This window comes from Oryza brachyantha, chromosome 5 (genome assembly GCF_000231095.2).
Source record: "Oryza brachyantha chromosome 5, ObraRS2, whole genome shotgun sequence".
Taxonomy (NCBI): Eukaryota; Viridiplantae; Streptophyta; class Magnoliopsida; order Poales; family Poaceae; genus Oryza; species Oryza brachyantha.
The window spans coordinates 290,251-312,559 of NC_023167.2; the positions used below are offsets into that span (position 1 = coordinate 290,251).

The 22,309-nt window shown below is 43.0% G+C and overlaps 4 protein-coding genes across 4 annotated transcripts; 3 read left to right on the forward strand and 1 right to left on the reverse strand.

Moving 5' to 3' along the window:
- The first annotated feature begins 953 nt into the window (after positions 1-953).
- On the forward strand, positions 954-6,421 carry LOC102712807 (PH, RCC1 and FYVE domains-containing protein 1-like). The gene is made up of 5 exons (XM_006653890.2): positions 954-1,570; positions 2,523-4,567; positions 4,683-4,829; positions 5,335-5,876; positions 5,993-6,421. Exons 2-5 carry the CDS (start codon positions 2,645-2,647, stop codon positions 6,123-6,125), a joined length of 2,745 nt encoding a protein of 914 aa, XP_006653953.1. The 5' UTR covers positions 954-1,570; positions 2,523-2,644; the 3' UTR covers positions 6,126-6,421.
- Positions 6,422-6,805: 384 nt separating this feature from the next.
- LOC102708340 (pentatricopeptide repeat-containing protein At3g51320-like) lies at positions 6,806-10,730 on the reverse strand. Its single transcript, XM_040524321.1, has 4 exons — positions 9,658-10,730; positions 8,702-9,547; positions 7,250-7,570; positions 6,806-7,140 (listed from the first exon to the last, which is right to left on the reverse strand). The coding sequence occupies exons 1-2, from the start codon at positions 10,706-10,708 to the stop codon at positions 8,979-8,981; spliced, it is 1,620 nt and encodes a 539-aa protein (XP_040380255.1). The 5' UTR covers positions 10,709-10,730; the 3' UTR covers positions 6,806-7,140; positions 7,250-7,570; positions 8,702-8,978.
- A 1,746-nt stretch (positions 10,731-12,476) lies between these two features.
- On the forward strand, positions 12,477-13,490 carry LOC102708621. The gene has a single exon (XM_040524721.1). It carries the CDS (start codon positions 12,477-12,479, stop codon positions 13,488-13,490), a length of 1,014 nt encoding a protein of 337 aa, XP_040380655.1.
- A 353-nt stretch (positions 13,491-13,843) lies between these two features.
- LOC102708898 lies at positions 13,844-22,050 on the forward strand. Its single transcript, XM_006654839.3, has 17 exons — positions 13,844-14,133; positions 14,214-14,412; positions 15,024-15,313; positions 15,688-15,864; positions 16,005-16,775; positions 16,865-16,938; positions 17,053-17,115; positions 17,189-17,277; positions 17,378-17,470; positions 17,585-18,244; positions 19,187-19,261; positions 20,212-20,282; positions 20,365-20,422; positions 20,686-20,890; positions 20,998-21,048; positions 21,176-21,770; positions 21,853-22,050. The coding sequence occupies exons 1-16, from the start codon at positions 13,907-13,909 to the stop codon at positions 21,661-21,663; spliced, it is 3,591 nt and encodes a 1,196-aa protein (XP_006654902.1). The 5' UTR covers positions 13,844-13,906; the 3' UTR covers positions 21,664-21,770; positions 21,853-22,050.
- The last annotated feature ends 259 nt before the right edge of the window (positions 22,051-22,309 follow it).

Below are 22,309 nucleotides of genomic sequence, written 5' to 3' on the forward strand. Positions count from 1 at the left end.
CAAGTGTCATGTGAACTCTAACTACATAATTGAATGAACGATGAGAGGCAGGTGGGTTTCATACGGATGTTGCGAGATCCGTAGGATCACCTTAAATGCGTACTGGCATGCAGTACTGCTGATGTACATACAGTCACCATGCATGCCGCTAACAATTGTAATCCTTATCTCTTAATTATTTTGCTTTACAGAGGAGTGCTGTACTTTTAAGTCTCTGCTAGCTACTGCTAGATTTTTATCATAAGTAAAGGTACTATACATGATGGTTAAAAGGAGCTTTTCTACAAGCTGTGTTACTAACTGACAGGACAGTTAAGTTCTGTAATTGTATCTATATCCTATTAAAATAATGTGTCTTGCCCCAACCAAAAAACATAATGTGTCTTCTTCTCTACTGCTAATCCGCTTTAACAAAAAGAATGTGGCTGAGCTAGCTTAGGAGTATCTTTGCAAACATTCTGCTGCTTCTATAAGGGAGACAACACACTACTGACTCCAAGAACAGGAGGAGTTCATCAGAAGCAACCCTTCAGATTGCCTGTGCAGGCAGACTATTAAATTAGTAGTAAACTAAACTTATATTATTAGCATCAACAAGTTGCTGGAGATTTTGTACTGGTTTTCTTCTCTGCATTTGCAACCTAGAGAGCTACTCCACTGGTTTAGATCTGTATTTTGTAATCAAGAGTCTGCCAATACTCTAATTCGAAATCTGTTTCCCAACTTGATCTTCTTGAAAGCAACTCCAATCCATTCATTAATCCATCTCAAACAAGATGACCCAATCACCCTGCCTTCATTCATGTTACTACCTGCCAAAACACACTTCATTATATTTCTTTTGGAGGGCTTAAGTTTTATCAAAACACTAGTAGATCAGCCAAAGCATTATGCATCACTAGTACATATATAGTATGAGATAGTTTCTTGAGAAACAAAAGAAGCATGTGGATGAATCAGATGAAGATTGACAAGAACAAGACCATCCAGATCTCAATAGTAATTAAACAAATTTAGTGTCATTGGGATAAAAATTACAGGGAACAGGCCAAGACCAGCTTAGCTGTACTGTACACCTTTGTGATGCCATTCACAGCACAGAAGAGGAGAGAAAAGGGAGTAGTAGCAGTAAAGGGAGTGAAGAGTCCAAAGCAAGAACACAAGAAGAGCATGTGGGGAGAGATGATGATGAGCACACACCACCACCGCAGGTGAACCGGAGCACCCAAAAAGAGAAGAGAAGAAAAGCAGAAAGAGTAGCAATATATAGTAGATTAGTAGTGACAGAGAAGGAGGTGGAGAGAAAGATTGCTGCTGCTGCTGCTCATGGGAGGCAAAGAACAAACACAGGGAGCCCATCCCTCGTGATCAACAGCCAAGAAACTGAGCGAGGTAGTGTGGGATAAAAGAAAAGGAAAAGAGGAAGGAAGGAGAGGGAGCGAGGTGGTGGCGGCGGCGCATCGGAGTCCAGCCACTGGCCGGCCGGCCAATCTGTCCCCTTGCTGACTGTGGTGGATCTTGGAGACAAGGGTAGGACGAAGAAGAAGATGGTGTGTTGATGATTTCTCCGGTACGCCTATACTCCTCCTCCTCTCCACAAAATTTGCTTCTTTCCGCGGATTCAGGTTCGTCGTGGGCGCCTGAGCAGCAAAGGAGTCTGCTTTGTGCATTCTGTGCGGAGTTTAGTGTTCATGTGGTGGATGCTTCTAGCTCTGATTCAAGTATTAATTGGGGGCTAAAAAAATTCACCATTGGTATCTTTTTCGGTTTCGTGTTTCTGATCCCTGGCATTTAGGTCCAGATGCTCGAACTGTAGTGGAGCAAAGTTGCTCGAACTGTGGGCACAACTTGCTTCTGTTTTGCACTGCTTGCTACATGTATCAGGAATTAAAGAGATCATAGTGTAATTGTATTATCGTGGTTTAGTTGTAGGATCATTACTATCTCAGTGGTGCAGACTGCAGAGCCATTTTGCTTTTCTTGAAGCAATGGTTTCCTTTTTGGCCTTATTATGTTAGTTTTCGCACATTATAAGTTGTGATCCAATTCCCTAGTGTGCATGTGCACTGCAAGTTGCCAGCAGAATATTGTGATTTTGTTAATGAGGTTTTTTCTTTTCATGAACATAGTAAACTGAACTCGATTATTCTTCTTGTTTTGGAGGATTACAGTGACGCTAGATACAGTTATTCTATTTTCGCATCTCATTGACAGGACTGTTTTCCCAATGCATAGAAGGTTTCTTTCCCCTATGAAACTGGGAAAACAGTCCTGTTTTTAGTAAATCCTGCTTTGATGTGGTATTGACTAGGGAATGCGCTATGGGTTTTTAGTGCTTCTATGAAACATGTCTTGAATGTATTCATTCCTTTCTTCAAATAGCAGGCATAGACCCATAATACTATGCAGTATCCAAAAAGCTACAATATGCACATAACCTTTTGCATTTCTCTTTTTCATAAGATTTTAGTCTTGTTTTACATGTTTACTGTTTCTTACAATTAATTGTTCGCTATGTGCAGGTTATCTGAGATATCCAACTTATTTTAGATTATATGGGTAGTACTCGGAGACAGTAGAGAGTGACATAAAAGGGTAGTATTCTCTTCAATTTCTAGTTACCTGGAGATCAAATGTGACAAATATGCACACAAGGGTAGCATCTTCAGATGTTCTTAGAGCAAGCATTTCTAGTGCACCTAGTACATCTAGCCATGGTTCTGCACCAGATGACTGTGATTCTTTAGGTGATGTCTACGTGTGGGGTGAAGTTTTTTGTGAAAACTCTGTACGGGTTGGTTCTGATACTGTAATTAAATCAACGGAGAAGACTGATTTCCTCCTCCCAAAGCCATTGGAGTCCAGATTAGTTCTTGATGTTTATCACGTAGACTGTGGGGTCAGGCATGCTGCATTGGTCACAAGAAATGGTGAGGTTTTTACATGGGGTGAAGATTCTGGAGGCCGCCTCGGCCATGGAACACGAGAAGATTCTGTTCACCCTCGTCTAGTGGAGTCTGTAGAAGCTTGCAATGTAGATTTTGTTGCTTGTGGGGAGTTCCATACTTGTGCTGTGACAACAACAGGCGAACTATATACCTGGGGAGATGGAACTCACAATGTTGGACTTCTGGGGCATGGTACTGATGCAGGACATTGGATACCCAAGAGAATTTCTGGAGCACTGGAAGGTCTTCAAGTTGCTTATGTTTCTTGTGGAACCTGGCATACAGCCTTGATTACGTCAATGGGCCAATTGTTTACCTTTGGAGATGGTTCTTTTGGGGTATTAGGCCATGGAAATCTAACTAGCATTTCAAGTCCAAGGGAGGTAGAGTCACTCTCAGGGTTGAAAACAATAGCAGTTGCATGTGGTGTATGGCATACTGCAGCTATTGTCGAGGTTATTGTCACTCGGTCTAGTTCAAGTGTGTCCGCTGGAAAACTATTTACCTGGGGAGATGGTGACAAGCATCGACTTGGCCATGGTGACAAGGAATCAAAACTCAATCCCACCTGTGTGGCCTCGCTTATTGATCATGATTTTTACAGGGTAGCATGTGGTCACAGTCTTACTGTAGGCTTGACAACTTCTGGACAAGTGTTGAGCATGGGTAATTCTGTTTATGGTCAGCTTGGAAATCCTCATTCAGATGGAAGGCTTCCGTGTTTAGTTGAAGATAGGATTGCAGGTGAACATGTTCTCCAAGTTGCTTGTGGATCCTACCATGTTGCAGTATTGACAAGCAGGAGCGAAGTTTTTACATGGGGAAAGGGAGCCAATGGAAGATTAGGCCATGGAGATATAGAGGATCGCAAGGTACCTACCCTGGTTGAAGCACTGAAAGATAGAGCAGTTCGGCACATAGCCTGTGGTGCAAACTTCACGGCTGCTATATGCCTTCACAAATGGGTTTCTGGAGCTGACCAGTCACAATGCTCTTCATGTCAACAGCCATTTGGATTTACACGAAAGAGGCATAATTGCTATAACTGTGGACTTGTCCATTGTAATGCATGCACATCGAGAAAGGCTTTGAGAGCAGCATTGGCTCCTAATCCAGGGAAACCTTACCGTGTTTGTGATTCTTGTCTCTTGAAATTGAAGAATGCCTCAGATTCTGATTCATTTAATAAGAGGAAAGACATTGTTTCCCACCTTTCAGGTGAAAGCAATGGTGACAACAAAGTATCGAAAACCATCTTGCCTAGCAATATGGATATAATTAGGAGTTTGGATAGCAAGGCAGCAAGACAAGGGAAGAAAACTGATGCATTGTCATTTCTCCGGACTCCTCAAGTTAGTTCACTACTGCAGCTGAGAGATATTGCTTTGTCTGGTAGTGCAGACATGAGCAGATCAGCTCCAAGAGCAGTGCGTACATCAGCGGTTCGGTCAGTAACCACTTCAAGAGCTGTTTCCCCTTTCTCTCGGAAGTCTAGTCCACCACGTTCTACCACACCAGTTCCAACAACTCATGGCCTTTCTTTCTCAAAAAGTGCTGCTGATAATATGGCAAAAACAAATGAGCTCTTAAACCAGGAAATCGAAAGGCTACGTGCGCAAGTATGCACTTCTCTTTATTCAGTAGAGCTTACCTTGGATGTCTTATTATGTTGCAAGAAATTTAGTTTTTAATTGAACAAATATTGCAAGAAACTTAGTATCTTTATTGATGCAGGTTGATAACCTCAGACATCGTTGTGAACATCAAGAACTTGAGCTGCATAAATCAGCCAAGAAAGTACAGGAGGCCATGACACTGGTTGCAGAGGAATCCGCAAAATCTAAAGCTGCAAAAGAGGTTATCAAATCTCTAACAGCACAGGTAACAAATTCACCTGTGTTGCTGCAAAACTCACCAGATTGTTTTTTCTGAGAAAATGCATTCATTTAGTTCTCTTGGGTTCTATGGACCTCTATGGTGTTTGTATTGAGTTAACAGGTCACACCATAACCAATGCATTACAGTATATGCTCAAGTAAGACATTATTATACTTCTCCTACAACGTAAAAATTTCGCAGTTTGAGAATTAGGCATGTTATATGTCTTTTAGTTTAGATCTCCCATAGCCATATAAGTTTTTTTTTTTTTGAAGTGCTTTTCAGGCAATGCGTCTTCAAGATTCATTGCAATTGAATTCCTTCATTTCTAGAAAAGTGTAGTAATTTGTAAGCATTAAACATACGAAAATAGAGAATTGGTACTATTTTTTTTTCTAAATATCTTGGATAAAGCAAACAGGAGTTGGATGTCTCTGTAACTCTGTTTGATCATAAGAATACTTGTGAAATAGTAATAATTTTGTGCCTCTTTGTCTAAATCATGTAGCTGAAGGATATGGCTGAGCGGTTACCGCCAGAACAGGGCACTTACGATGTCAGTGAGGCAAAGCCGGTGCACATTCCAAATGGCATCGATTCACACATTGCAATGTACTCTAGCATGAACGGAGCTCGCCAGCCACGGAATGAGCTGCTGCTCAATGCTTCAAATCCGCAAGGCCTGAACTCTGGACGATCATCGCATCCAAATGGAGTGTCAAGTCAGCATAAGCTGGTAGGTGAAGCTAGCGAAGGCAGCGCTCAAAGCCATAGAATGACTACAAGTCCACGCAAGCTGGATCTTCGCCATCGAAGAGCGCACAGCAACAGCGATGACGTTCTGAGCGCGAGCACTAGAGCGGATGAGAATGTGAGCTTGGATGCAATGTCCCTGCAAAATGGTGAGGATGGCTACAAGCCTCGAGGCACAGTGTCAGTATCCAGCAGCCAGGTTGAGGCTGAGTGGATTGAGCAGTATGAACCAGGCGTGTACATCACACTCACAGCCCTCCCTGATGGGACAAGGGATCTCAAGAGGGTCCGTTTCAGGTGAAATACATAGATTTCATTCAGATTTTACTTGTGTGTGTTTTGGCAGGGATGGTACCAAATTAAATTAAAAGTGTGAAAAATGGTGGTGTGTTTGTTTGTTTGTTTGGATGCAGCCGAAGACGTTTTGGGGAGCATCAGGCTGAGAACTGGTGGAATGAGAACCGTGAGAAGGTGTACGAGAGATACAACGTCAGGAGCTCCGAGCGAGTGTCATCTTCTGCAGCCTCCACCCGCTCAGCCTATTGACCTGCTTCCTGTTTTTGCATACATGGAAAAAATAACTGCAAGGGACACCCGATAGCTGCAAATATGATCAGATGATACTCTAATATTGATATTATGTCAATAGCAAATTTTGTTGTGCCAACTGCCACAGTTGTGCTCTTCCACGGCGAGGATATAATCCGTTTATTCGTCACACACACACACACACACACACATCATATACATACAGTTGTGGATACTATTTATAAGTTTTTCTACACACGTGGTCAAGGTGACATATTATGAAACGCAGGGAGTAAAAATTGAGCACCATTCGAGTTCATGCAAATGTACTCCCTGGGATCAAACTATGCTCTGAAAGTTGCGTAACCGTCAGCCAAGAACATGCAGCATGGCGTTGTGTGAAAAAAAAAATTATTGGTAGTCGTACCGAAAATTGCTAACAGATGTAGACATTAACATATATCCTACATTGACATTGCAGATAGAAAGGACAATTTCAGCAACCAAAACCGCATATGACAAACAAAGATGAGCTTCTGAACATGAAAAACGGAGCCAGAGGCAGGGCATGCACCATGGTGGGGTAGCGAGGGAGCTATCTCAAACTTGCTAGTTATCCCAGCCCTTTTCAGCTCTGTCGTCTGTTGTTGAAGCATTGTTAGAACTAGAAATGGCTCAAACAAAACTACCATCAAGAAGCACATGTTATATATTATTGACTGAATGTTTGTCCTTAGTTTCATTTCGCCATAGCTAATTCATATCAATTCACAGACCTTGTAAATTAGAAATAGGATCATAAAAATTAATTGATACATATCAACACCATCATTTCAAATGGTTACGACCATCATTTCAAATAGTTACAATATTAAAGTGCCATGTGTTATCATGCAGCCTCACCCTCACCCATCGGATTCATCTGAGTCATCTTTGAGTCCATTTTAGGATCAAAATAAATCCACCTTCTTCTTCAAGATATCTTCTGAAACTTCAGGATTCACACCACAAAAGTAACTTCAAACTTGTAGTGCTGTTGCATACATAAAAGAGGAGAAAATGAGTACAAAAGAAGTAAGAAACAGACCGTGAATTGGTATAAATAAGCAAAAGGAAGTACACAAAGCATATGAAGTACTAACCCTAGTTTTCAGTGCATAATCATTCAGTGCAGCATTAGCCATCCTTGAAAAGAAGCACTGACCATCCTGAAACCTCTTCCAGATCTCAGATACGAATCTTTTCTGATTTTCAGACAGAACATGTGATCTTACTGTTTACCACTGCCTGATTCAACTGCGCTACCTGATCTTCTGCCTGAGGTGAACACTTGGATGAGAGGAGCACATCGAGATGCTCAATTGCACAGCAAGAGCTTCAATGTTTGCATGTACCGGGGAGTGTCAAGGTGATATGATCCTTCTTCCTCTTCCTAATCTTATTCTGAGAGCGACAGAAAAAGCCTGCACAACAAAAAAAAAATTAAAAAACAGAATAGTGCAGTTACCCTGACGATAGAGAGAAGCTTACTCTGTTCTTTTTGGCTGGGCTGGCCCAAGCAAGGCCAACCAGGTTGTATTAAGTTAATCGGAAAAAATACATGTTAAGAAAAACGGCAACAGGTGCAGAGTGAAAAAGAAACGGCAACAGGGTCCTGAGTGAAAAAGACTAAAAAACATAATAGTGTAGTTACCCTGACGATAGAGAGAAGCCTACCCTGTTCCTTACATGCCAATTCTATTAGCCTTGCCTGAACATGTAGATTAATGACATATAACTACATCCGAGTAAACAATAATAGACATTTCTCAATGCAGTTAGACCTATGCTAAGAAAAGACATAAACTAAGCACACCAAAATATCTGCAAGCACTAATACTCTAATAGTACTTCCCCCCCAAAAAAAATTGTCTGTGCGAACCTCAGCTGTTTCAGCCTTTAACTAATCAAGCATGGTAAGATAGATAATCAAGAAGTTTGCTATGACTGACAACAGAACAAACAAAGAAATAATCTGACAGATACAACGGTTTCAACATAGCACTACACCAGCACATCAAGAGCTGCACAACAAAAGTAGCACAAGCCTTTATGCATTGGTGGGGTAGCATTATGTGTAATCTATAAAAAGATGCTTGTAAGTGTGCAGATCCAAGATAAAATCTAGTGAGGATTCAGTTTATGGAATGTCCTCCTGTCGCCCAATTGAAAAGAGCAGGTGCACACCTCCTTGGAAATCAGTTTAGAGTTCAGAGAAGCATTCGCATCACACCAAATAGCAGCTTAAAAGAATTCACCTCGCATATATTTTACCAACCATGTGAATATTTCCGTGGAAAGAAGTATAATCAGCCTCCTACTATGGTAACTAAGCTTTTGCGTTACTTATTTGGACACTCAGATCTTATGAGTTCCATCAAAAGAAAACTTAAAGAGTTATGACATGATTGGCTGATCACTAACTAAAGAAGATTTCGCTAACTACGGAGCAAAAGTAGAGCAACTTTACTCTTCAGTGTAAGGAAGAACTACAACTGATAATCCAAAGCATGTAAAGCAATGACTGATTTTACTGTTTGCTATATCTTGTGTACCTAGAACAGAGGAGGGTCTGGTTGGCATTAAATTAGGCATGATGGCCGAGGTCACCCAGCTGCACGGACATGGCCAGCACGGCACCGCCCAGGTCCCAGGAAGCAGCTAACCAGCTTTGACAACCACCTGTTGGGCGACGTCAACAGCTATCCACCACCACAAGGCACTGACCCCTGTCAGCTTAGAGAAGGGTGACGCCATTGGCTAGTTGCCCCCAAGATATGAGTGTTAGTACTTAACTCCAGATTCAATTTGCTCATTTCCTCTGCTTGTTAACTACTTAACTTTCAGCCTTGACACCAAGTCATCTAGGATTGCATATATTTCCAGATTCTCAGGTTGCCGCTCCCTAAATTGATTAATAATCCCATTTAAGTTCTCCAGACGATGTCCAGGGCTAAGCTTCTTGTCTCTTTCCTTTATGATAGCCTTCACCCTATGAGCGTCTTCCCATCTTCCCGCACAAGCATACACATTGCACAGCAGGGCGTAATGAACACTATTCCTTGGTTCCAACTCAATCAACCTCAGGACTATCCGCTCCCCCAGTTCCCACTCCCCTCGGAACCGGCACAACCCAAGCAAACCACCGAACGCATGTGCCTTCAACTCCTCCGGCATACTCCTTAAGAGACCCTCAGCTTCTTCCAGAAGCCCAACACTTGCATATAGATTGGCCATGCACCAATAATGTGCAAATGATGGCTTGATATTGTACATGGTGCTCATCTGCTCAAAATATGCCTTCCCATCGTACAAGAGGGCCAGACGGGTACATGCACAGAGGACACCAATGAAAGTGACTTCATCTGGTAGCAGCCCATGCTGATGATCTGGATCATTCCCTGAAAAAGTGGATGCAAGACAACTCAGGAGCTAGAAATAACATAGTAGAAATAAGTACCAGGAATCCAGGATATTGCTACCTGAACCAATCTCGCAAATCAGAACCCACCTTGCCCAACCATCTCATGGAACAATTGAATCCCATCACCAGGCTCTCCATATACACAGTGCCCGATGATCATTGCATTCCAGCAAACAACATTCCTAAATATCAGCTGATCAAATACCTTCCTCGCAGCGTCCACGTCCCTACACTTTCCATACATATCAACCAGTGAAGTCCAGAACAGCAGGTTATACTCCTCAAAACGGCGCAGGAAAGCGCAATGTACCTCCCTCCCAGCCCCCAACCTGCCCAGCCTTGCACACGCAGTGGCTGCACCAACCATTGTCACAGCTGTGCCCCTGACCCCTATCTCCGCCATCCACCGCACCACCTCAAGCGCTTGCTCAGGGCGCTTCACCTTGACATAGCCATTGATCATAATGTTCCATGACACCGCATTTCGCAGAAACATTCCGTCAAACAGGTGGCGTGCGGCGTGGATGGTGCCGATGGTGGCGGCATAGGCCGTCATGATGGTGTTGTGGGAGGCGATGTCCCGGAAGGGCATTTCGTCGAACAGGTTGCGGGCGGAGGTGAGGAGGGTGGCTGCCGCGTAGAAATGGAGGAGGGCGTTGGCGGCGTGGAGCGGGGGCGAGAAGAGGAGGCCGCGGCGGAGGAGCTGCGCGTGGAGGGCGAGCGCGGAGGGCAGGTGGTGAGGGGGGGAGGAGGAGGCGGCGGCTTTGGAGAGGAGTGTGGGGAAGGAGAAGCGGCCAGGGAAGACGGGGTGGTGGGAGCGGAGGAGGGAGGCGAAGAGGGAGAGGAGGGCAGAGAAGGGGAGGTGCGGCGCGAGGGCGCGGAGCGCGTTGTCGAGGGAGAAGAGCGGGAGGGGCGGGGGGAGGTGGTGGAGGAGGCGGAGGAGGTGGGCAGGTCGCGAGGAGGCGGAGGAGGCGGTGGCGGCGGTGAGGAGGAGGGCGGCGGTGGTGCGGTGGCCGAGGAGGAGGCCCTGGCGGAGGAGGAAGGCGTGTGCGGTGAGGACGGCGCGGTGGGTGCGCAGGCCGCGGAGGAAGGCTTGGAGGTCACCGGCGTCCGGGCGGGATGCGGCGGTGGCCGCCATCACTGGACTCGCTAGCGGCGTCATGGGGTTCAGGGCTTTTGGTGTGCCGCTGACAGGTGGGTCCGGGATGGTGTCCAAAAGCATAATGGAAGAACACACGCGGTGACGGGGACAATTTTTCCATTTTCTTTTCGCTTTTATTTGCTCGTAATTTTCAAACTTAAGTTTATATAGTTGATTTTAAGACTTTGTTGCTAAAGTTTATTTTAGATCGTCTGTATACAAATTTTATTTATAAATAATTATTTTTTTGAATGAACCAATGCTTTTGCAGGATTTTTTATTTTTGTTGCTCCTCTTATATTTTCACTCTTTTAAGGCTCTAGATTTTTTTTAGAGCGTTAGAACCACGCTTGAAAATAGTTGGTTTTTACTACCGTACCGTTTTGTTAGAGGCATGGAAAAACGTATTTTTAAGCAGTGGATGCAACTGATTACCGGCGGTGTCCCGCGAACCATCGATCGGACGCGAGTGAGTGAATGAATTATTAACGGTGGCTGGCTTTTGACCCGTAACCACGAAGCATCTGTGTGTGTATGTATTGGTCGACGTACACGTAGTATACATACGACAGCAGCTAGCACACGTTACGCACGTGTATAGTTGACCATGCAATGCACCGCTAGCGTCGTCGTAGCTAGCTAGTGTGGGTGCTATATATATATCAAATCTGTAATTAAGCAACGTAGTAACTAGATTACGCTGCACATGCAAAGTCGTTCACACATATCCTTCAGTTTTACTCCCAAGCAAAGCCATACACTAACTAATTACCTTTGACTATAACTTGTACTGCTTAGCACATAATTAAGCAAGCTACCTACGCAAATTATTAGGGCGTACGACGACTTATTTAGAAAAATAATTAGTGAATAAAATATTTTTAAAAAATAAAAGAGACGACTTATTTAGAAAAATGATTAGTGAATAAAATATTTATATACGTGTTTATTACTCTCCAAAAGTAAATATTGTATAATAAAAAAAATCAACTTTATGTTAAGCTTTAGAATTTAAATTTTAGCTTATAATCAATTAGTTGCAAAAGCAAAAGACAATTGGAGTCTATGTATCTGGATTTATTAGCATATATATAAATTCAACGTCTTTTTAACATGAAATTGAGTTAATAATTTATATTCCGCTGGGTAGACGACCGAAAGAAAGAAAGGGAGGCGTAGTCAACTCCGTTGCTGACCCAGCACGTACGCATCGATCAGCTGAATTGCATGCATGGTGGTCAACGACTCCAAGCAATATCAGAGTATCTCGAGTATCCCAACAGCTTATCCATCACATCTTCCATCCTAAAATAGAGGATCAAGAGTAAAAGTTAAGCTACAACAGAATATCTATTTCATCATCTATTTTTGAATGTCGTCTATATTAGAAATAGAAACTATGTATTTAGATGTTCTCTCCAATCCTCCAAATAGATATAAATGATGCTATATATATATATATAGATGATCTACTGAAGTACAAATGGATATAAAGGATAAAAATATTTTAGATGATCATCTAAATGAAGATATGGATAACCAAATTTAGATTAATGGTTGGCTATTAGCCAATTAGATGAAGCTCGTATAGCTACGACTCCACTTCACCTAGCTACCATAAAAAGGCACCGCGCGCGCCTCGTCCTAGTACGTCTCAAAGATCGATCGATCGATCGATTGCTAAGCTACTCGATCGATCTCATTAAGCCAATTATTTTTTACTTAATTTGTTGCAAGCTCTTAGAAAGAGAGAATCGATCGATCAATGGCGCCGCGGTGGCCGGCGTGGGTGGCTCTGCTGCTGGTGGGCGTGTGCGCGGCGTTGGCGTCCGCCGCCGCGCCGCCGTCGAAGCCGAAGGTGGGGCCGAGCGCCATGGCGGTGATCTCGCCCAAGACGGGAGGAGGGAAGCGCAACAGCGAGTTCACCTGCCAGGACACCCGCCGGCGGCGGCGCGGGTGCATGGCGACGTGCCCCGATCGGTGCCGCACCAAGTGCCTCGTCCTCTGCCCGACCTGCAAGACCTTCTGCCTCTGCGACTTCTACCCCGGCGTCTCCTGCGGCGACCCGCGCTTCACCGGCGGCGACGGCAACAACTTCTACTTCCACGGCAAGAAGGACCAGGACTTCTGCATCCTCTCCGACGCCGGCCTCCACGTCAACGCCCACTTCATCGGCAAGCGCAACGCCGCCATGTCCCGCGACTTCACCTGGATCCAGGCCCTCGGCGTCCTCTTCGCCCACCACCGCCTCGGCCTCGCCGCCGTCCACGCCGCCCGCTGGGACGCCGCCGCCGACCACCTCGACCTCACCTTCGACGACGAGCGCGTCGACCTGCCGACGCACGACGGCGCGCGCTGGTCGCCGCCCACGGCTCCGGCGCTCTCCGTCACCCGCACCGCGCAGGCCAACGGCGTCGTCGTCGAGCTGAGGGGGGTCTTCCGCATCGTCGCCAACGCCGTGCCCATCACCCGGGAGGAGTCGCGCGTCCACAACTACGGCGTCACCGACGACGACTGCCTCGTCCACCTCGACCTCGGCTTCAAGTTCCAGGCGCTCACCGACGACGTCCATGGCGTGCTCGGCCAGACCTACCGCTCCGACTACGTCAACAGGCTCAACATCACCGCCAATAACATCCCCGTCATGGGCGGCGCCGCCAACTTCGTCTCCACCGGATTATTCGCCACCGACTGCGCCGTCGCCCGCTTCGGTGCCCAGCCCACGGCCGCCGGCACCGGCGCCGGCATCTCCATGGTCACTGACGCCAAGTACGTGTAGAGAGACGATCTCCACATGTATAATACGTACTACCGTACGTACACAAATTAAAACGTCTTGTTGTTGTTGTTTGTATACGAATAACACGTGTATTTGTTACCGTCTATCCTAACGATTATATTTAATTAAAATATTGAGGAATAATAAATTTATTAAGAATCTCTTTAAGAGTAAAAATTGTAATTTGCACCAGATAAATTGTAACTTGTTTGTAATTCGCAAGATAGCGGCGTTGACCGAGAGAGTGCGGTGAAAGTTGACTCGTAGTCGGTCCGGTCCCACCTCATCTGAGCCTCTCCGTCGAGGCGAGATCAATTTCATCTATCGCTTGCCCTCGCCGGATTTCCCACCTTGTCTCCGGCGACTCCGCCCCCGCCTCCGCCGGATTTCATGCCCTAGGAGGAGGCCGCCTTCTCATGGCCGGAACCCTCCGCGACCCCGGCAGCGACGCGCCGCCCACTCCTCCTCCGCCCCCTTCCGCTGCCCCGCCGTTGGCGCAGTACCTCTCGCTGGACCCTCTTGCCTGGGTCGACCCCAAGCACTCGCGCCACGGCGAGCTCAGGAGGGCGCTCCAGGGGGACGACCGGCCGCAAGAGCTCAGGCGGATCCGCGCCACCGTTGCCGACTCCTCCTCCAAGGCCAGGTACTTACTCGTCCACATTGCAATCCTCCTCGACGCTACTGTAGTAACGCGGGTTTCTGATTGCTGCCTCGATCGAGTAGGGAGAAGGCGAGGTCAATGCAGGAGGCCGTGGACAAGGTCGACAGGTGCAGGAACGTGCTCAATCGGAAGCGGCAGAGGTGTGACCCTGCTGCTGCTGGGGCTGAAAAGCTCGGGACTGCCTCCTCAGGTGCACTCAGGATTGGAGCCCAGAACAACTCTTCCAACAAGCGTGTCCGCTCCTCGCTGGCCGATGGAAGGGTTCGTGCTTTCTCCACTCATCACCTCAACATGTTGTTTTCAATTTGCAACAAGATTAAATGTAATGTATTGCCGACATTTCACATTACAAGATGTTATGATCCTCCCTAGACTCATATGGATGCTGATGAAATCTGGACATGTACATATATAATATAATTATTGATACATAGATGAATCTAGGTAGAGCACTAGAGCCAAACATTTTATTATAGTATGGAACAGAGGGAGTATAAGTTTAGTTCACCCAGAAGACCATGCAGGCCTCAAACTTATATTCGCACTCAGATCTTTAATCTTAATTTGATCATTTCATAATTCACATGCAGCACTCAAACTTGAACCAAACCGCAAACTTGCTAGTTTCTAAGAATGAGCTTGGTCTGCGAATAATCGTTCCTGTGGCACTGACTGAACAATTACCTCTGGGTTTTGAGTAATTGTGGCCTGCCACATTTTAGTGCCAGTCATCTAAAACCTGAAATTTTCAAGACACTTGTTGTTTGCTGCATTTTATACAACTTATATAATATATAATTTCCATGTATCCATATTTTGTGCGCTATGATTTGCCACTTTTCAGAATGTTTCATTATCTGTACATATTTCAGTTGGAAGGACGCAATAATATTTCCACGAGGCAAAGCCCTTTGGTTAATAACGAGAAAAGCTCACCCGTGGAGAAGGAAAAAGGTTGTGGACGAACATCTGGTCTTTCTGAAGACAAATTACGCGGTTTATCTACCGGAGGTGAAGGTTGGGAAAAAAAATTGAAACGCAAGCGCTCCATTGGAACAGTGCTTAACAGAGGCAATGATGCTGATCGGGATGTTAAATCTGGGGGGCAACATAGACCAGCCAATGAAGCAAATGCACGACCTAGTGATAGTCTTGCACACAGGTAATCGCATCAGGGTGCACCATCACCATCAATCTTATTCCTTCGTAGCTTTGTGTGTGTGTGTGTGAGAGAGAGAGAGAGAGAGAGAGATCAGTCATTATTCAACCCTCTCTCAGGTGATTAATTCTAATTGCAACTGATCTAAAGTTCATAGTCTGGAAATTACTCAAAAACAATTAGGTAAATGTGACATCTTTACTACGTTTAGCATCGTACACTACATTGAATAGAGAGTGGGGCTTAAATTCATTTATCTTGTTAAGTCAAACATCTGGAAAGAGTTACATGGTTCATTGGTTCTATTACTATATGTGGTTATCTGTTCTGTTCCAACATATTGTCTCTACTCACCCTTCCTTATTCTTGCATTACAGACATGGAGCGTCTGCCATAGAATTTGCAGGTAGCAGGATGGATGGAAGTTCTCAGCAGAATAGCAACTCATCACGTATCCTATGCAAGACAGATGTGGATTATGCCACTCCGCCAAATGAAAGAAGAGAGCGGCATGCTGGAATTGAAAAGGAGCGAGCTATGGTAAAAGGAAACAAGTAAGTGCAGTGCATTACTTCATTCTTGTGTATACCCATGCAATTCCTCTCCTGATAGTTTAGAAATATTGTTATATACGTGTGAATGAGCAGTATGATGCCATCATTGTTTTAATGATCTGCTAACTCTACATGTACAGGGCACATGCTTCTGAAGATATACAAACTGGAAATATAAGTCCCTTTCCCAAGGCTAAAGCATGCAGGGCACCAAGAACAGGTTCACACGTCATGGCTTCAGCTTCTAGTTTCCAACGTTCAGCTGGAGGAAGCGATGAATTGGAAGAAGCACCATGCTCAAATAAGGCCTCACTTTTGGGAGACATGACAAACCGCAAACGCTCCACACATTCAAGTGCTTCTTCACCTCCTATTGCTTGGGTCGGTCAACGTCCGCAGAAAATGTCACGGACAAGACGAGCAAACGTTGTTTCTCCAGTCTCAAATTTTGACGAAGTCTTATCTGATGGATCACCACTTGATACTGCTATTGCTGCTAAACCATCATCTGTAGAGTCCTGTGGTGTCATGCTTACAAAAGATGGAACCAGTAGCCATACGCAAACCGCAAACAAAATGGATGATAGTTTTTCTCCTGTTGGATTGTCGGGAAGTGAGGGATCAGCTGTTACTGAAGGCAAGGTCAAGGAGAAAGCTACAAACAGTGACGAGGTGGAGAATGAGGCTGAAAATATAGTCCGTAATTCAGCAGGATTGATTGTTTCATCAAACAAAAATATGATTCCTTTGAAAGAAGAACTTCAAGATGGCAGTGTTCGTCGCCAAGGGAGGAGCTGCAGAGGTACTATGCATGTTAAAGGGTACTCTTCCATATCAAAAGAAAAATTAGATGCTGCGGAGACAAGAAAGCCACTAAAAGGTGGAAGGCCTGGATCTGAAAAGAATGAAAGGTACTTATGCTTCCTTTTTGTAAGGATTGATTACTTTTTTGCATTTTACTTCAATGTAGAACTGATTTGATTATTTAAACATTATGCAGTAAGGTGGAGTGTCCCCCGATGAGGAAAGGTTCTGACCGAAAAGATTCATCCTGTTTCCCTCAGTCTCTTAATTGTGAGTCTAGATATCTAATAGGATTTCTGGGAGACACTTATTTATGTACTTTGGCTGTCTAGATTAAATTTTGACATTATCTTGTATATTTTACTAACTAATGGTGCATTGTAGGTGAACAAGCAGATGACCAAGAGGAACTTTTAGCTGCTGTAAATGCTGCTCGCGGTGCTATTGGTGTGTTGCCTGATGAACTTTGTCAGCATCTCTTGTCACTTTATACCTTTCTTATTCCTTTTTTTTTTTGCAGTTGGTGCATATTGTGGCCCTTTTTGGAAGAAAATGGAACCCATGCTAACTTTCATAAGCTCCGAAAATTTATCTTTCTTAAAAAACCAGGTCAGTACCCAGTAGTCCAGTATGCTTCTGATGTGTCATGATTTACTACTTATTTCCTTGTTGGATTGGGATGAATTGTCACTTATTTGTCTGTGGACAGATTGACATTGTTGAAGAGCTTGATTTGGGCATGTCTTACATGCCTGGTGGTGAATATGTTTTAGCATCTACAAATTACAGCAGGCAGAAAATGGTATCTTACTTTTGTGCCATTATCCATTTGAAGAGAGGGAAATCTCCCTTCCTTTCATATACCCATCGCTCATGGAGTGTATATCCTTACATTGTGTGTGCCAAACATTTGCAGGATTTTTCATGTGGGGAGTTAGTTCCATCTAATTCGTCTATCTTATCTGAGCAAAATGAAACCAATGGAGTAGGATTAAAAGGAACTATTGACAAGTTTTATCCTAGTGAGGAGAACCGACACCATGTGCCACAAAAGATGGAAGCTGACAAATGGTTGCATGAGATGGTCCCAATGGAAAACAGACTCCTTTCAGCTATAATTATGGAAGATGACTTCTCGGAACCCAATGTTCTGCAAAGAGATATACTTGTTGAATTTTCTAATAGCCATGTTCCTTATGCTGCAAGCAGATTCTTAAGAAATGAACTTCAGGCTAGTGCTATATCATCTAATTTTGGATTGAGTGTGGATTTCATGAACTCAAATAATACTTCAGTTGTACATCGAAGCATGCGCAATGGATTCACAAATTCCAGCAGTTTCATCAGTTCAAGCAGCCAAAGTTCAGTTCATACTGATAATTTGTCAGATGGAGTTAATTTTGTATACCCTGAAGATGGCTCTTTTCATAACTTAATACCACAGATTTCTTCACAATGTCGAAACCCAGGAAAAAAATTCTCTTCATCACCTCATGAGTACCAATATGGACAGTTGTCTGTGAATGATAAGATTTTCATTGAGCTTCAAAGTATTGGCGTTTGCCCAGAGACAGTGGTATGGTTACTTAAAACTCTGTATTTCTGGGGAAAGTATCTGCATCGGAAAACTTAGTTCTATTTTCTACAGTTTTTTTATAAGTATGTATGCCAAAAACCAGGAAACTTGTTAGAACTTATAAGCAGCAGGAACTTCGTAATTATAGTAATATACGGTGCTTCTGTTTTGATGTAGGTTGTAGGCTTTTATCTTTCTTTAACGTTATATCTACTGTGCCATCCTGCCTTGTGATTTATGTCATCTGCTTTCGTATAGTTATTTTTTTGGATAATATGAACCTCATCATGGGCAAGATAAATTCTCAACTGGGGAGCTGGGCTATGGTTGTTATTTTTCATAGTTTAAGGAACAGTAAAGTAGCCATCAACACTGATGATTCCTGAAAGAAATTGAGTTCTTTATCAGTTGCCACAAGTGCGTAAACATTGGTAGTCATCGACTCACAGTATGCATCATTATACTATGTTAGTTTACTACCTCCGTTTCATAATGTAAGATGTTTAACCTTTTTTTGTTGCAACGGTTGACCATTCGTCTTATTCAAAAATTTAGTACAGATATAAAAAATGACAAGTCATGTTTAAAGTTCTTTTGATAATAAAGTAAGGCACAAGTAAAATAAATGATATTTCTATAATTTTTAAATAAGACAAATGGTCAAACATAGCAAACAAAAAAAATCAAACATCTTACGTTATGAAACGGAGGGAGTATCATGTTGTGTGTGTGGGGGGGGGGGGGGGGGTGGGGATCTAGGGTTGTATGTAAACTATGTAGCACACAAATGTTATTTACTTCTGGTATCTGATGTCATTTTCTGCTTGCATTCTTCGTACAGTCCTTCCCCAAAGGCTGTTGAAGTTTATATAATACCTAGTAAATCTTGTTTGCATTCCTGCTGTGATTTTCGTCTTACCTTTCCAATATGACCTGTTTCAGCCAAAGCTAGATGATGGAGAGGATGAAAACATCAATAAAATGATTTCAGAGTTGAGGAAAAGGCTGCACGATCAGGTTACACGAACAACCACTGTTAATAATATGTCCTCAATTCATTACATCTGGATGTCTACCTTTTTACTCTTACTTCATGTCCTCTTTTCATGTTGTTACAATTATTGCATTAGATCCTCGTAAAATGTAAACCATCAAAATCTCCTGTCATGTTCCTGAAACTCGTTTTTGGTACAAGGATTTTTTTTCCAAATATTTCTTGAAACATTTTAATTTGGTAAAATTTACACCCTGCACATCTTGTATCAACATGTGCTAGAAGCATAGGAGCGATGGAAATTTGCACAAGTGACATCAATTAGAATAGGAAAATATAGATTAGAAAGCATCATCAATTGTTTCCTGGGATAAACTACCACATGTTATTTGAATGTCATCGTATCTTTGATCAATTCTTGTTTGTAATGCTAGTATTTGTTAGTAGCAACTGCTTGACCGAATTGGAATACTATAAGGCCGCGTTCGTTCCCCCAGCTAAGATAACTTAACTCCCTCATTTTCCGCGCGCACGCTTCCCGAACTGTTAAACGGTGTATTTTTTGCAAAAAATTTCTATAGGAAAGTTGTTTTAAAAAATCATATTAATCTATTTTATATTTTTTAAATAATTAATAATTAATTAATCATGTACTAATCTATTACTACGTTTTCCGTGCCGGGTAAGTTAACTTATCTACCCCTCTCACCGAACGCAGCCTAAGTCAAGCTGAGATCCCATATCACTATAAGATGAAAGGGTATATATGCAAAGTGCAATGATTCAGATAAGTCATTTAGAAAGTTTTGTTGACTGGCTCTAAGCTGTCTTGATTCAACCTACTGGTTAAGATTGTCATTCTTGTTATCCTGTTTTGAGATCAGTTCTCGTATCAGTAAGAAGATAAAATTACTTTTAGGATTTTCACTTTACTTGTCTCTTATTTATGTATATGAAAATGACATTACTACAGGTGAAGCAAAAGAAATGTAAATTAAGTAAGTTGGATAAAGCAATTCAAGATACAAAAAGTATCGAGGAGAGGTATGAATTACTTTATGTTTCTGGATTAGATGACTTAGTGCACTCAGTTACTTCAATGTCTAACTTCAAGGTTTTCTGGCAGGAGCTTGGAGCAACATGCAGTGAATAAATTGGTTGAAAGGGCGTACCAAAAACTTAAGGTAGTTTTACTTATCGACAAGATGTTGGAGTACTTGTTCTCCTAAAATCTAAGTTTCCTCATAGTTATGCAGGGTTAATCGGTCGAGTCATAAATATTATTCATTTGTTTGTTGTTACTATTTTAATTTGTCTATTAATCCTTGTGAGGTCAACTCATGTTGATGTTGCTTGCCTTTTAATTGCAATAATTTTGTTCTAGTTAAAAGGGGCAATGAGGATGCAAATTTTTTGACTTGGACACTGACTGTATTTTTATGACTAGGGTGGGCGGACTGGTTCTAGTTACAAGGCTGGTGCAAGTAAATCTACCAGTAAGGCTGCAAAACAGCTGGCCTTGGATTTTGCCAAGCGTACTCTCATGCGATGCCACAAGTTTGAGGAATCGAAGAAAAGCTGCTTCAGTGAGCCTTCGCTATGGAGTGTTCTATCTGCGCCATTGCCAAGCAGCATAACAAAATCTACAGAAGGTAATGCAAATGCAACTTTGATAAGAGATATCAGTTTGCATTTTTGTTCTGTCCAATCAAGAATAGCCAAATTGTAATTTCTTGCTTTCTTTCATTCTGATATTAAGGTGTAGAGAGGTTGAAGCATCAGAAACAAGACAGAAGTCCATTAGATCAAGGTAATTCATAAACTCCTCATGGGACCCTTGGGAAACCATGAGGGAAAATTTAGGAGGTGCTATTTGCTGATGTTAGAAGCACACTCCTAAGTCACACACTAATCAATTTGTTGTCATCCGTTCTCAGGTGGCATAAAATGGAAAAAGAGTCACAAGGAAAGGGAACACATCAGAGACGCATCTGCTAAGGGTTCTGGTACGAGATCAGGGCGTCATTCATCAGGCAGTGGGAGGAGCGGTGAACGTAAAAATAAGACAAAACCGAAGCAAAAGATAGTACAGCTATCAACTTCTGGAAATGTTGTTGGTAGAGTTGTGGAGTCGGTTCCAACACCGGCAAGGCAGGAGGCCACTGGACCATCAGCTCCTCTAGGCACAAAAGTTACCCAGCAACCAAGAAACCCTCCTGAGAACGCTGCTTTGCGATTGCCCGAGGCTCCCCTGGCCAATTTGCCTGGAATATATGATATATTTGCTGGAACAGAAGGGCTTGATGAGCAGGGCAACGATATCAGTTCTTGGCTTACCGATGATCTTGACGTACCACAAGATTTTGATCTTTCAGGCGCCCTGGAAATCCCACTGGACGACATTACTGAGCTGGGATTTATGTAAGGAGACGAACCAACCAATTGAATCTGTTCTTGCCCTCCTGCACTGTGAATATGTGTGGGGATATTTGTACATGATGTTAGGTTGACCCTACCAAATGGATAGTAGAGGTTTTTTTTTTTTTTTTTTTTTTTTTTTTTTTTTTTTTTTTTTTTTTTTTTTTTTTTTTTGCGGGGAAAATGGATAGTAGAGCTGACCCATTGTTTTCTCTGCCTCAATCTGGCAGAGCTTAACTAGGATGGTCCTTGATCTCATCTAGCTGTTGATAGCCGCTAGGTAACTTATTTGGCAGACGAGGTATTATTCGATTGGTTCCTCGTGATTCTGCTCGGTTTTATCTAACTTGTGAATATGAATGAGCTTAAAGCCTATCCTTTTGCTTTTGCTTACGAGCCAAAATTTGATTTTTTTTTCCTTTTTTTACCTTAAATTTGGAATTTATTTTCCGCTCTTTGCTTTTAAGTTGCTAAGAACACGTATATAAAAATTTCTATTCATAACTACGCTGTTTGGCTTTTTTTCACGAAAAAGTTAAATAATGGGCTTTTCAGTTCGTTGCCAATTGGAAGAATTGTGCTGGTAATCAATGTGACTGGTGTGCACAACAATTTTCCTTTCTATCTAAAGTTAACTCAATTGCTCTCAAGTT

What these genes read in the sequence shown, in the direction of transcription:
- LOC102708898 (XM_006654839.3), top strand. Translation starts at nt 13,907, where the DNA reads ATGGCCGGAACCCTCCGCGACCCCGGCAGCGACGCGCCGCCCACTCCT. An exon ending in AGTGATAGTCTTGCACACAG is followed by an intron (nt 15,314 to 15,687) that starts GTAATCGCATCA and finishes CTTGCATTACAG; the next exon opens with ACATGGAGCGTCTGCCATAG. An exon ending in GGAAAAGGCTGCACGATCAG is followed by an intron (nt 19,262 to 20,211) that starts GTTACACGAACA and finishes ACATTACTACAG; the next exon opens with GTGAAGCAAAAGAAATGTAA.
- LOC102708340 (XM_040524321.1), bottom strand. Translation starts at nt 10,708, where the DNA reads ATGGCGGCCACCGCCGCATCCCGCCCGGACGCCGGTGACCTCCAAGCC. An exon ending in CCATGAGATGGTTGGGCAAG is followed by an intron (nt 9,548 to 9,657) that starts GTGGGTTCTGAT and finishes CCACTTTTTCAG; the next exon opens with GGAATGATCCAGATCATCAG.
- LOC102712807 (XM_006653890.2), top strand. Translation starts at nt 2,645, where the DNA reads ATGCACACAAGGGTAGCATCTTCAGATGTTCTTAGAGCAAGCATTTCT. An exon ending in TCGAAAGGCTACGTGCGCAA is followed by an intron (nt 4,568 to 4,682) that starts GTATGCACTTCT and finishes TTATTGATGCAG; the next exon opens with GTTGATAACCTCAGACATCG. An exon ending in TCAAATCTCTAACAGCACAG is followed by an intron (nt 4,830 to 5,334) that starts GTAACAAATTCA and finishes TAAATCATGTAG; the next exon opens with CTGAAGGATATGGCTGAGCG.
- LOC102708621 (XM_040524721.1), top strand. Translation starts at nt 12,477, where the DNA reads ATGGCGCCGCGGTGGCCGGCGTGGGTGGCTCTGCTGCTGGTGGGCGTG.